The sequence below is a fragment of the Nannospalax galili genome, unplaced genomic scaffold, assembly GCF_000622305.1.
Source record: "Nannospalax galili isolate Female #2095 unplaced genomic scaffold, S.galili_v1.0 scaffold854, whole genome shotgun sequence".
In the NCBI taxonomy this organism is placed as follows: Eukaryota; Metazoa; Chordata; class Mammalia; order Rodentia; family Spalacidae; genus Nannospalax; species Nannospalax galili.
In genome coordinates this window covers 2,628,407-2,642,335 of record NW_008334957.1, presented here as the reverse complement: position 1 = coordinate 2,642,335, position 13,929 = coordinate 2,628,407, and the positions used below count along the sequence as shown (strand labels likewise).

At 42.0% G+C, this 13,929-nt stretch overlaps 1 protein-coding gene across 1 annotated transcript in view; it reads right to left on the bottom strand.

The window, feature by feature from the left end:
• Nucleotides 1-3,834: 3,834 nt before the first annotated feature.
• The window catches only part of Acat1 (acetyl-CoA acetyltransferase 1), a 23,652-nt gene continuing 13,557 nt past the window's right edge, over nucleotides 3,835-13,929 (bottom strand). Inside the window, exons 7-12 of the mRNA XM_008829712.3 lie at nucleotides 13,169-13,319; nucleotides 11,069-11,164; nucleotides 9,245-9,358; nucleotides 6,373-6,437; nucleotides 4,499-4,656; nucleotides 3,835-4,166 (exon numbers count right to left, since the gene is read on the bottom strand). Coding sequence (XP_008827934.1) covers nucleotides 4,046-4,166; nucleotides 4,499-4,656; nucleotides 6,373-6,437; nucleotides 9,245-9,358; nucleotides 11,069-11,164; nucleotides 13,169-13,319 — 705 coding nt within the window. The 3' untranslated portion in view covers nucleotides 3,835-4,045. The remainder of the gene's footprint in view (nucleotides 4,167-4,498; nucleotides 4,657-6,372; nucleotides 6,438-9,244; nucleotides 9,359-11,068; nucleotides 11,165-13,168; nucleotides 13,320-13,929) is intronic.

Below are 13,929 nucleotides of genomic sequence, written 5' to 3'. Positions count from 1 at the left end.
CTGTGAGCTGGGAGTGGTAGCACATTCCTTTAGTCCCAGCACTTGGGAGGCAGAGGCAGGTGGATCTCTTGAGTTCAAGGCCAGCCTGGTCTACACTGAGTTCCAGGCCAGGTGGGGCTGCAGGGAGACCCTGTCTCAAAAATACAAAAAAGGAAAAAAAAGAGAGAGAGAGAAAACTACTGTGTGCTTGTTCACGTTTGGGGGAATATACACTTTTCAGTTGGATATACACTTAAAAGTATATTGCTGGGTCATAATGTCGTATATTCTCAAACATTGTGAATTTTCCATAGTGGTTGTACTGATTCATAACTGCTCACCAGTGTAAGGAGATTCCTGTTCTTGTATACAAGTGTTTGGTGTTTTCATTTTGGCCATTCTGATGGGATATGTCTATACACAATGTGTGGTGTTTTTGTTTTTGTTTTTAAATTTTTTTTATTTTGGGGACTTTTATTTTTGAGAATTGGATGAGTATTATCTTTGCATTATTCCATGCCTCCCTGTTCCCCACCCATTCTTCTCCAGTTCCCCTGCTCCCTCTCAATCTCTTTTCCTCTTCTTTGATTATTGTTTCACACACACACACACACACACACACACACACACACAGTGAGTCCATTTAATGGTGCTTGTGTGTACCTGTGTTTAGGTCTGTCCATTGTGACTTAGATAACCTCTCAGAGAGTTGGTCCCCCTCAGACATTCCCCCCACTTCCCAGCCAACATCCACGTTAGATTGTCAACTGGTTTTGTCATTATGCAGATCCCATGAGACTACCATACTGTGGAGGTTTCACTGGTACAGCTTCCCTATCATATCTAGAATATGTTAGCTAACAGCAGGTCTTGTCCCTTAGCCCTTATATTCTTTCTGCCCCCTCTTCTGCCATGTTCCCTGAGCCTTGGGTGTAGAGGTTGTGTTGGTCATTTAGGGTTGGGCACCTCACAGGCACTTATTCTCTGCATTTGACCAGTTGTGGAACTTTGTAATAGTCTCTTATCTGTTGTATAAAGAAGCTTCTTTGATGAGTGGTGTGAGCTGCTGTGCCCATCCTGATCACGGGGCGGGAAGATGGCAGAGGAGTTTGCAAGTCTTAACCCACAATGTAGGGGTTTTTATTTTTTTCCCTGATGTTGTATACTTTTTCAAATATTTACTATTTTGTGATCCTTTGTTGAACGTTTATATATTTTGCCTGCCTTATAGTCTGGTTTTCTGATGGGTGGTGACACCTTCTTCAACTTTACAACCAGTGGGCACTTTGTGTCTTTTGACCCTGTGCCTGTCTGCTACAGTAGGCAGCACCAATTTTCCCTAGCAAGCACCCCCTTGTGACCCTGTTACCTGCTGTGGAACAGCCCATACATCCCAAGCATCCAGGAAAGCATGTGTTGGAGTTGTTTCCAAGATAGATGTAGAGGGCCAAGGACTTATGCTCCCAGAGATCAACTGACATGCTCGATGGAGGCTTTTGTTTTGTTTTCTGAGACAGGGTCTCACTGTGCATCCCTGACTGCCTTGGAACTCCTTACATAGACCAGGTCAGCCTCCATCTCGCAGAGATCCACCTTCTGCTTCCTGGGTACTGGAACTAAAAGCAAGCACCACCATGCCCAGCTGCATGGGGGCTTCTTTACTGAGAAGTGTAATAACTTTCTTATTCTTTGCTGGGAAAGTTGGGGACCCCTTTGTCAATGCGGGGTGCAGATAGCTGTATCTATTCCTGTTAGCTAAATCATGCACTATTTTAATATTGTTAGGGACTAGAACCTGGTTTAAAAATTTTTTTTTCCTGTTTCAGAAGTACCTTTTTGTTTGTTTTGTTGTGTTGAGACAGGGTCTCCCTGTAGCCCCAGCTGGCTTGGAACTCACTATGTAGACCAGGCTGGCCTTGAACTCGTAGAAGTCCTCCTGTCTCTACCTCCCAAATGTTGGGGTTAAAGGCATGTGCCATCATGCCAGGCCTTCTATAAAAACAAGTTTTGAGTGCTAGTCATTTCTTTTTTATTATTTTTTATGTGTATGAGTTTATTAACTAAACGTAAGTGCACCCATGTTGTACAGTGTGGCAGTCAGAAGAGAGTTTTGGATTCCCCTGGAACTGGAGTTAAGGACAGTTTGTAGCCGCCATGTGTGTGCTGGGAATCGAACCCAGGTCCTCTGCAAGAGGTCCTCTGCAAGCAGTCAGTGCTCTTAACCGCTGAGCTATCTCTCCAGTCCCCATTTCTTTTATTTTAAAGACAGGTCTAGGCCGGGCGTGGTGGCGCACACCTTTAATCCCAGCACACTTGGGAGGCAGAGGCAGGCCAATCTCCGTGAATTCAAGGCCATCCTGGTCTACATAGTGAGTTTCAGGATAGCTGGAGCTACAGGGAGACCCTGTCTCAAAAAGACCAAAAAAAAAAAAAAAAAGACAGGTCTTTGGTAGCCCAGGCTGGTCTTGAACTATACAACTGAGGACTTAAAACTACTGATCCTCCTTCCAAGTTTTGACTATAGGCTTGTGCCACACACCTGGTTACACATGATATCCTTTACATTGTGTACCCAGAATTAAAACACATTTCTGGGGGGCTGGAGAGGTGGCTCAGTGGCTAAGAACACTGGCTGTTCTTGAAGACCCAGGTTTGAATCCCAGCACCCACATGGCAGTTAACAACTGTCCGAAACTCCAGTTCCAGGGGATCTGACAGCCTCTTCTGTTCTCCAGGGGCATTGCACAACATGGAGGCACTTACCTACGTACAGTACACATACACACATACACACACACACACACACACACACATACACATACACACATTAAAATAATAACAAAAATTTTAAAAAAACGTTTCGGAATTCACTGATGGTTAAGCTGCATTATTACCAAAGACTTACTGTCTTTAAAAGGTACTTTCTGACCCTGTCTCAAAAAGACCCCCAAAAAAACTTGTTTTATACACTTATTCTTTGGAGGATGTCATTTTCATTGTAAATATTTCAGCCCAGCTTAGAGGGATTTGGGAGTTTCATCTACACTTAATGTTCCTGTGTTGGCTAATCCTGGGTGTCAACTTGACTAGATCTGGGATTAACTGAAATGAAAGAGATCTTCTTGATTGGATCATCTGAAGCTGGAAGACTAATCCTGGGTGTCAACTTGACTGGATCTGGGATTAACTGAAATGAAAGAGATCTTCTTGATTGGATCATCTGAAGCTGGAAGACACACCCTCAATGTGGGTGTTACCTTCTGATGGCAGCCTGTTTAAAAGGTCATGGCAGAGGAGAACGCCGGACTTCTTGCTGCTTACCTTCTCTCTCGCTGGTGAGTTCGTCTTGCTGCCTGTAGACTGAAGACTAGCTGATCTTTTGGAATTTGTCAGACCTTCAGCGCCAGATCGGGATTACTGAGACATCCAGCCTTGTGGACTGGTGTACTCCTTTAATTCCAGCACTCAGGAGGCAAAGGCAGACATATCTCTGAGATCGAGGTAGCCTGATCTACATAGTTCCAGGACCACTGAGGCTACATAGAGACCCTGTCTTAGGGAGACTGTCTCAAAAAGACCAACTAACTAAATAAATAAATCTTTGTCTTCTTTTACAGAATTAGGAAAAAAACAAAATAAAAACCAAGCTCTCAAAAAAGAAAAGAAAAAAAAAACTTCCATCAGTGGGGGGTGGTAGGGAGTGATAAAGATGATCACGAATCAAAATTATTTTCACCTTTAATGATTCTCAAAAGTATAGATTGTGTCTTCTAACTACTTACATAGATAACTAGTAATTATACACCAGCATTTCAAACAGTATAGATTGATTATATAGAAATATGTCAGACTTTGAAAGATTACCAAAAAATTAAAGGAGAAGAAAAATTTATTTGTAATTTCAAAAGGTTTGGGATGTGATCATTTTATTATTAAAAAATTTTTTAATAGAAAATAATAAAAAATGATGCAGCCTTTGTTGACTATAAGCTGGCCTGGGGAGTCACATTCATCAGAGCTGGGTTTCTGGTCACATAGGGTTGTCTCCTCCAACAACAGGAGTTGTCTACACCTTCTCAATCAGCAGAGCGGAAGCGCCTCCTCCTCCATTGCAAATACTGGCAAGACCAAACTCTCCTTGTTTCAAGGCATGAACCAAATGAACAATGATCCGGGCTCCAGACATCCTAGGATTAAGAAAGCATTTGGTTCTTTACTGAAGAACCATCCAACCAGAAAATGGTTCTAGTCTAGAAGATGTGTTTCAGGAAAAGATTACAGCTCTTCTAAAACCCTAAACTTGGATTTTAGTTTCTCTGTTGTTCAACACTAGGGTTTCAAGCAACCAATGTGCTAGTTCTGTGCTCACTGTTGGATAGTATCTATCAGAAATAGTATTTGCTGTAAGGACTGATGGGAAAGAAAACATACAAAGCAACAGGGGTGACCATAAAGCCGCTGACGTTTAAGTAGCAATATAAGGCAGCTGTTAACCTAGATTACTTGTTATTGTACCTACCCAATTGGATGTCCCAGAGAAACAGCCCCTCCATGGACATTCACTTTTTGGGGATCAATCTCTAGCATTTTGATGTTGGCTAGCACAACCACACTGAAAGCTTCGTTTATTTCCCACATAGCAATGTCTTCTTTTTTCAGTCCTGCATATTTAAGAACCTAAAAAAGATAGCTGGTATTTCAATATTCAGCAATCACAACTGATTTTCGTCATTTTCTGGAGATTTTGTGATTTTGGTATTTCCCTCTGCTGTCGTTATTGAAAGGATTTATTTTCGTATTTTGCTTTTTTTTCCTGTACTATAATCAGAATGTTGACTGCATTATCATATGCTTACTCTGGACAGATACAGAAAATTGTATTTTCATTGGACACTCCACAGATGCTTGAGAAGGTGTGTTCTATATTTGAAATTACACGGGGGCTGGAGAGATGGCTCAGTGGTTAAGAACACTGGTTGTACTTGCAGAAGACCCGGGTTCAAATTCCAGCACCCACATGGCAGCTAACAACTGTCCATAATTCCAGTCCCAGGAGATCCAACAGCCTCTTCTGAACTCCGTGGGCATTGCACGACATGGGTGCACTTACCTACATGCAAGTAATACACACATACACATAAAACAAAAAAATAAATAAAAAATATGAAATATGAAATTACAACTTTTCTGTTCCTAAGATCTACCTTGCTCATATGTTGCTTAGTTCTGTATCCTTGCTTTGTCAAATGAAAGAGGATTATAATACTGCTAAAGCCAGGTCGGGCATGGTGGCACATGTCTTTAGTCCCAGCACTTGGGAGGCAGAGGCAGGTGGATCTCTGAGAGTTTAAGGCCAGCCTGGTCTACATAGTAAGTTCCAGGCCAGCCAGGGCTACAGGGAGACCCTGTCTCAAAAAGACCAAAAAAAAAAAAAAATCTTACCATTGGCATCTAACCTGGTGCACTGACTGAGAAGCTGTATATTCCTGCCTGGGATCTGCTGGAATTGGCTGATCCTTCTCTGTCCTTTCTACTGATCTTGCTCCCTTTTTTATCTGGGTACTATTCTCAGAAGTCCACTCCAGCTGGAAGAGTTGGTATACATCTGGAATCACAACACTCAGGAGGCAAAGGAAGGAGTATCTCAATTTCAAGGCCAGCCCCTTCTACATAGCAAGATTCTGTCTCAAAGCCAAGGGTGTTGGAGCACACCTTTAATCCCAGCACTTGGAGACAGGCAGGCAGATCTCAGAGGTCAAGGCCAGCCTGGTATGTGTATGGAGCTACAGGACTACATAGTGAGATCCTGTCAAAGGCAAAACAAAAGATCAAAAGTGAGGCCTTCTCTGTGAGGACATGTTTGCTGGATGGATACAGTGTGGTCTTTGAACCCCCTAAACCTGCTCAGCACTTTCTTTGTGTCCCCTAACAGCTTGCAGCTGGCTTGATTATCTTTGCCTTTGGTGGCACATACTACCAATTTGGACTAAAAAGACTTTTGTGTCATTTTATTCCTTACTCTGAAACCTGCAGCCAGTAGTTCCATCAGGAAGGCAAAAATCTCTGGAAGAAGCTATTTACTTTGAGTTCTAGATCCGTGCCACTAGTCTGCCTTCTCTTTGCCACACCAGCCTCCCACTCTGCTTACTACACCAGATGGATGCACTCAGCATCCTTACAAGTAATTCAGTTACCCACTTTTGATCTATTCTAATGAAGATGCAGTTTGCTATTATGTATGTATTGTTTTTACTGTTTTCTGAACTGGAAGACAGAATACCAAGTTATCACTATGCTTCTGCAAATGAGTAATTGATGATCTAAAAACTCCGACCTTGGTTGAAACAAACCAGAAGTTAGCACAATGGAGTAGAGTCCCTCACTTTTTCTCACCTTAGGTACAGCATATGCAGGTGCAACAGGAAAATCAATAGGATCTACAGCAGCATCAGCAAATGCTGCAAAAATAAAGATTGTTAAGCTCTTTTCCAAGTACCCAAAGCTTCATCCTTATATATAAGATGCAAAAGCCAACCTAACCTCATAAGCCCACATTTCCTAATACTTATGCTATATGTAGCTATATTTGCTCATTTTGTAATCTTCTATAGTTGTCAAATAATACTAGGTCTCTAAGACACCTGTTTATCTGGAGAGAAATTTGGGGAGGATTTTCCTCTGAAGACAGTGGAACCATATACAGGTATTTTTGATTTCCTAAAAGGTAAGATCTACTTGCATGCCAACAGCAACACTAAACAGGCAACAGTCCACAGAACAAAGAATAATACAGATGTCAGTATCAGTGAGTTGAAACCATGATCTAGGAGCTTGGTAGCATAGCTCAGAGTAGAGTTCATAGGGCTCTCAATTCAATCCCAAGCACCACAAAAATAAGAACCCAAGACAGAAGCTAGAAAAAAATTAAGCTAAATATGTCAGACAGTAGTGAAGACAAGGCAGATTTTAAAGGTAAACACAGGGCCAACAAGATGGCTCAGCCAGTAAAATGCTTCTAGACCTGAGACCTGAGTTCAATCCCCAGAACCTATGAAAAGGTGGAACGAGAACCAAAGTTGTCCTCGGACCTCTTCATGTGTGCCATAGCACGCACGCACACACACACACACACACATACACACACAGAGCCTCTTTTAAGAAAATTAAGGGCCAGCACATCTACTTTTTTTTTTTTTGGTCTTTTCGAGACTGGGTCTCCCTGTGACCAGCTGGCCTGGATTTGCTATGGAGACCAGGCTGACCTGGAACTCACAGAGATCTGCCTGCCTTTGCCTCCTGAGTGCTGGGATTAAAGGTGTGCACCACTACGCCCAGTAAACATCTACTTTTTTAATTTCTGGAGTCCCGATCTCATATTCATTTTCTTCTGCCTGGCTGGCTGTTTGGGTAAAATATCCATCTTGGGGGCTTTTTGTACTCACATAGGATGGGTAACAGGTTTTTGGATGCTTGCCTTTCTTTCTAGATCATAATCTAAACTAAAACCTTAGCTGGGTATGGTAGTACATGTCTAATTCCAAAACTGAGGAGGGAGAGGCAGGCAGTTGGCTAGATGGGAGGCCAGCCTAGGATGGTCTATAAGGAGAGTTCTGGCCAGCTAAGGCTGCCAAGTAAGACCCTGTCTCAAAAAAAAAAGGCTCAAGAGACGGCTCAGTGGTTAAGAGCGCTGCTCTTGCAGAGGACCCAGGTTCAGTCCCCAGTACCCACATGCATGGTGGCCAACAGCCAGTTCCAGAGGATGTAATGACACCCTCTTCTGACCTCTGCAGGCATTGCATGGCACAGGTGTATTTACATACATGTAGGAATATGCAAATTTTTTTCAGTCTTTTTTGAGACAGGGTCTCCCAAAAGCCCCAGCTGGCCTGGAACTCACAAAGATCCGCCTGCCTCTGCCCGCCAAGTGCTGGGATTAAAGGTGTGCGCCACCATGCCTGGCTAAATAAACTTTTAAAAACTTTTTTTTAACACTTATTTTGCGTGGGCATAAATGTGCCACAGTGTGTGTGGAAGTCAAGACATTTTACAGGAGTTGGTTTTCTTTCCACCATGTGGGTTGTAGGGATGCAACTCAGTCATCAGGCCTGGTGCTAAGTACCCGAGCCCATTAAGTCAGCTCACTCGCCAAACATATTCTTAAAACAAAGCAAATTTTAACAAAAATATTCAAGGAGCTACACATGGTGATGCATACCTTTAATCCCAGCACTTGGGAGGCAAAGGCAGATACTGGATCTCTGAGATGGAGGCCAGCCTGATCTAACATAACAGTTCCAATCCAGATGGGGCTACTGGGAAACCCTGTCTCTCCCTGCCCCCCCACCCCAAAAAATTCAAGCAGTTTCTATCTCGGTCAAAATATGTGTCGGTCATAAAGTAAAAATTGCAAACAGAAATAATTGCAGACAGAAATAGCTGTCACTGTATATTGCCAAGTAGAGAAGTCAATTTGAGCAACAGTTTATAGAAATTTAAGAATAAACAAGGCCAAGGGCTGGGAGCTGGTTCAGTAATGTGCCTGCCTGCCACACAGAGCCTGAAGTTCAGATCCCCAGAACCCACATTTAAAATTTAAAAAAAAAAAGCATAGCATAGAGGAGTATGGACACAACCAGATCTTTGAAGCTCTGGCCAGCCAGCCTAGGTGAATCAACAACCTTCAGGGTTAGTGAAAGATCCTATCTTCAAAAGACTGAAGGAAAACACCGAGTGCAGACCTTGGGCTCCACAGTCAAGCACACACAAATTTTTTTAATTTGGGGGCTGAACAGATGGCTCAGCAGTTAAGAGCACTGACTGCTCTTACAGAGGACATGGATTTGATTCCCAGCACCTGTATGGCAGCTAACAACCGTCTGTAACTCCAGTTCCAGGGGATTTGACACTCCCTTCTGACCTCTGCAGGCACTGCATGACACAGGTGCACTTAAATATGCAGGCAATACACTCATACACATAAAATAAAAATAATAAAATTTTAAAAAATTTAATTTTAAAAGTAATAGAATAAACAAAGTCAAGCCCAGGCCTGGTGGCACAAGCTATCATCCTAGCTAGTTAGGGAAGCTAAGGCAGGAAGATCACAGGTTTAAAGCCAGTGTGGGCTGCAGAGTGAGTTCAGGCCAGCCTGTACAACTCAGTGAGACCCTGTCTCAATAAAAAGGGGCTGAGTTATAGCTCCATGGTAGAATGCTTGCCCAGCAAGGCCATGGGTTGAAACCATGAACAAGGTGAGAACATCTACCTGCTATTCGCGCCAATGGCTTCACATTGAGCCTCTTAGCTGCATCTGCAGTCATAAGAACCACAGCAGCGGCTCCATCGTTCAGTGTGCTTGCATTGGCAGCTGTTACCGTGCCTGAAAACAAGCGCAAAGTGAAAAACATTCCTTTACACTGAGTTCATTCAATTCAATCTCACAAATACCCAGAATGTTGTCTAGGTTATTAAATGTACAGAAACATCGTACGTAGGGGTAGAAATAATTCCTGCCCTTGGGAAACCTATACAAAGCAAACTACAACATAATGACTGTAAGGGCGCCTTGTGGGAGTGTTCAGGGACAATTTTCTCAGTGGTGGCTCAGAAACATGCATGAGCCCTTTAGCCCTTTTCCAAGATAAGGACTAGCTCTATTTCTTTAGTATCTCTTCATTTCCAAACTACAGGAGATAGCAGGTATTTTCTAAATCAGTATCAGAAACAGACAGGGTTGGAGGGGTGGCTCAGCATTTAAGAGCATTAACTTCTTGCAGAGGACCTAGGTTCAGTTCTCAGCACCCACTTTAGGCAGCTCACAACCATCTGTAACTCCAGTTCTAGGGAATACAACACCCTTTCCTGGCCTCCATGGGCACTGCATGCACGTGGTGCACTTACATGCAGGCAAAACACATACACATAAATGTTTTTAAAAAGTTATGTGCATGAGTATTTTGCCTGCATGTATGTAAGTGCACCTGTGTTGTACAATGTTTGTGGAGGTCAGAAGAGGGGTCACATCCCCTGGAACTGGAGTTATGAACAGTTGTTAGCTACCATGTGGGTGCTGGGAATTGAACCCTGGTCCTCTGCAAGAGCAGCCAGTGCTCTTAAATGCTGAGCCATATCTCCAGTCCCATAAATTTTTTACAAAAATCATATTCTCTAGAAGCACTTGAAAAATGTTAGTGAACACTAAAACCACTGAACTTTAAAATCAAGATTTTTAGAGGCGGGTGGATTTCTGTAAGTTTGAGGCCATCGGGTCTACATAGCAAGTTCCAGGTCAGCTGGGGCTACAGGGAGACCGTGTCTCAAAAAGACCAAAAAAAAAATTGGATTGTTATGGCATATAAACTAACAATAAAGCTGTTTTTAATGGCAATGTAGACCCTATAATAGACTGCTACTGGAATTCAAATATGCTTTTACAATAAAAATTTTTATACATACTCACAAAAAAAGAAGACTGACCATTTAAATACTTGGAACTGAAATTCCACCAGGAAAGGGGAAAAACTAATTGGAGAATAGTATGAAAACCGCATGCAGCTAACTTTAAAAGAGCTCATACTTCTCAAAGGATTTCCAAACAATTTAGAAATTAGACCTGGGGTGTCACTCAGTAGTACTTTCCTAACATGCGAGGACCCGAGTTTGACGCCCCCAGCAGGCACTCTCAAAAGGATATTTAGAACTGAGGTTCCATTTGTCCCAACATTCACAATTAAGGTCCTGAGAACATACTACTAAGCCAGGTACTAAATACACCAGTGAACACATAGCTATCAATGGAGGAATCTTATTAAAATAAATGTGATTTTTAATTCACAATAAACTATGGAAATTAAATGAATAACAATTCTCTAGCCCTGTTATATAATCTCTTTCCTGAAAGTATAAACTGTTAAGCAATTTTCAAAACATTTTGCATAGATATGATGTGGTTATTTGTACTTGAACCTGATATATTGAACATGTGAAATAACATAGAGATGTTTTCTATAGTTGCTTTGTTTACATTGTTAGGTTAAGTCCAAGAACAAATACTGTAACAATTTTTCTCTTACATTGGATTTCTACTAACCATTTTCTTTTTGGAACACAGTCTTCAGCTTTGGAACTTTACTAAAATCAACACGCTTGTATTCTTCATCTTCTTTCACCACCACATCAGGTTTACCTAAAATTAAAATATTAAGTAATCATTAGCCAAGACAACAAAGAGTCACTCTGCATGAAACCACTGCACATGATGTCTTCCTTTGAGTACCTGTCATCCAAAGTAAGCAATCATCAAGAATCTACTGTCTATATTTCCTATTATGTTGCTGTGCTAAAGAGGCACTTATTGCCGGGCGTGGTGGTGCACGCCTTTAATCCCAGCACTTGGGAGGCAAAGGCAGGCAGATCTCTGTGAGTTCAAGTCCAGCCTGGACTACATAGTGAGTTCCAGACAGCTGGGGCCACAGGAAGACCCTGTCTCAAAAAGACCAAAAAAAAAAGACGCTTATGAAGCAACTTAATGAATTTTAAACCTTCTATACCTACAACTCCCATTATCTTCCCAACTGTCTATGATCACGGATCCCACTATTTATCCAAGGGTAGATGTCCAACCAACACTGTATAAAGCAGAGTTCTATCACCTAGAGCACAGTAATCATTCTGAGAACAGACACATGATCTAAACTAAGTTAATGCGTCCATATCATGGACTGATGCAGCTGGTGAGGCTTCTCTCCTCACTGCAAGCAGAACAGGTATGACTCTGGTGATGGGTGCCATTTACCCTTCAGTTCTGGGAGGAGCCCCTAGTACTCTTCTAATAAACATTACCTCTTAAAAATACTTACGCTAGAGCCAGGGAGATGGCTCAGCATTAGAAGTGCTTCCCACACACAAACCTGATGATGTGATTTCAAGCACCAGAATCCACATAAAGGTGGAAGGACAGAACTGATTCAACAAAGTTGTCCTCTGACTTCCGTACATGTGCCTGCCCCCATATAACAAACAGCATACACACACAATAAATAAAAATTTCTTTTTTAAAATCTATAGCCAATTTTGAAAGCAATGCATCTTAGCTCTGGAAATTGTTATTGAATATGTCAATGCTGTTGTAATGAAATGCTTCTTCTAAGTATCTGGTTATTAAATAATTGCAAAAAAAATTAAAAATTTAAAAAAAAATTTTTTTAATATTTTATTTTTGATGTGTATGAGTGTATTGCCTACATCTAAGTTCACCTGTGTGGTACAATGCCTGCAGAGATCAGAAGAAGGCATCAGATCCTCTGGAACTGGAGTTACCAACAGTTGTTAGTCGCCATGTGAGTGCTGAGAATTGAATCTGGGACCTCTTGAGCAGTCAGTGTTCTTAACCACTGAGCCATCTCTCTAGGCCCATAAATCTAAAACTATTAAACATATGTATGTCACTTACGAGAGTTCTAATAAATACATAAATTAAAAATTATCAGCTTAGGGCTGGAGAGATGGCTCAGCGGTTAAGAGCACTGACTCTCTTGCAGAGGACCCGGGTTAGATTCCCAGCACCCACATGGTGGCTACAAACCATCCTTGACTCCACTTCTAGGGGAATCTGAAGCCCTCTTCTGACCTCTGTGGCACTGCACAACACGGGTGCACTCACATACATGCAGGCAATACATTCATAAACATAAAATAGAAATAATAGGGCTGGAGAGAAGGCTCAGTGGTTAAGAGCACTGACTGCTCTTGCAGAGGACCCAGGTTCGATTCCCAGCACCCACATGGTGGCTATGAACCATGCTTAACACCAGCTCCAGGGGAATCTGAAGCTCTCTTCTGACCTCCACGGCGTTACGACATGGGTACACTCACATACATACAGGCAATACACTCATACACATAAAATAAAAAAAAATTTAAAAAAATAATAATAAATTTTCTGAAAAAAATTATCAGTGCCGTGCATAGTGGCGTACACCTTTAATCCCAGTACTTGGGAGGCAGAGGCAGGCGGAGCTCTGTGTGTTCGAGGCCAGCCTGGTCTACATAGCGAGTTCCAGGTCAGCTGGGGCTACAGGGAGGCCCTGTCTCAAAAAGATCCCCCCCCCAAAAAACCAAAACCCTGTAACATGTAAATTCTATTAAAAGTAAAATCTAATCAAGAAAAAAATGATTAAAAAGTAATCACCTTTTACTGTAATTGTGACAGGAACCACTTCATTTACAAACTTTCCAGCATCCCAGGCTTCTTTACTTCTGGTGTAAGAGTTGATTGCATAAGTGTCCTGCTCCCCTCGGGCAATACTCAGCTTCTTTGCAGTATTCTCAGCACAGTTGCCCTGATAAATTCACAATTTTAAATATTTTATTTATTATTTTTATTTTGTATGTATGAATATTGCCTGCATGTGTGTAAGTGCACCCATGTCATGCAATGCCTGCGGAGGTCAGAAGGCATCAGATTCCCTAGAACTGGAGTTATGGATGGTTGTTAGCTGCCATGTGGGTGCTGGGAATCTGAACCTGAGTCCTCTGCAAGAGCAGTCAGTGCTCTTAACCTCTGAGCTATCTCTCCAGCCCTAAATTCACAATTTTAAAAAATTAACTTTGGGGGCTGGAGAGATGGCTCAGTGGTTAAGAGCACTGGCTGCTCTTGCAAAGTACACTTACATTCACTCAAAATGCTCATACACATAAAAATTAAATGTTTTCTTTAAACTTTAGATTCTTAAAATATACTTCCTCTGCTGGGTATGGTGGTGCACGCCTTTAGTCCCAGCACTCAGGAGGCGGAGGCAGGCAGATTGCTTTGAGTTCAAGACCATCCTGGTCTACATAATAAGTTCAGGTCAGATGAGACTATGGGGAGACCCTGTCTCAAAAAGACCAAATAAAAAAAAATCCTTCAGGGGTTTAAAATTCTAAGTCCTCCAATGATTTGGGTACAAC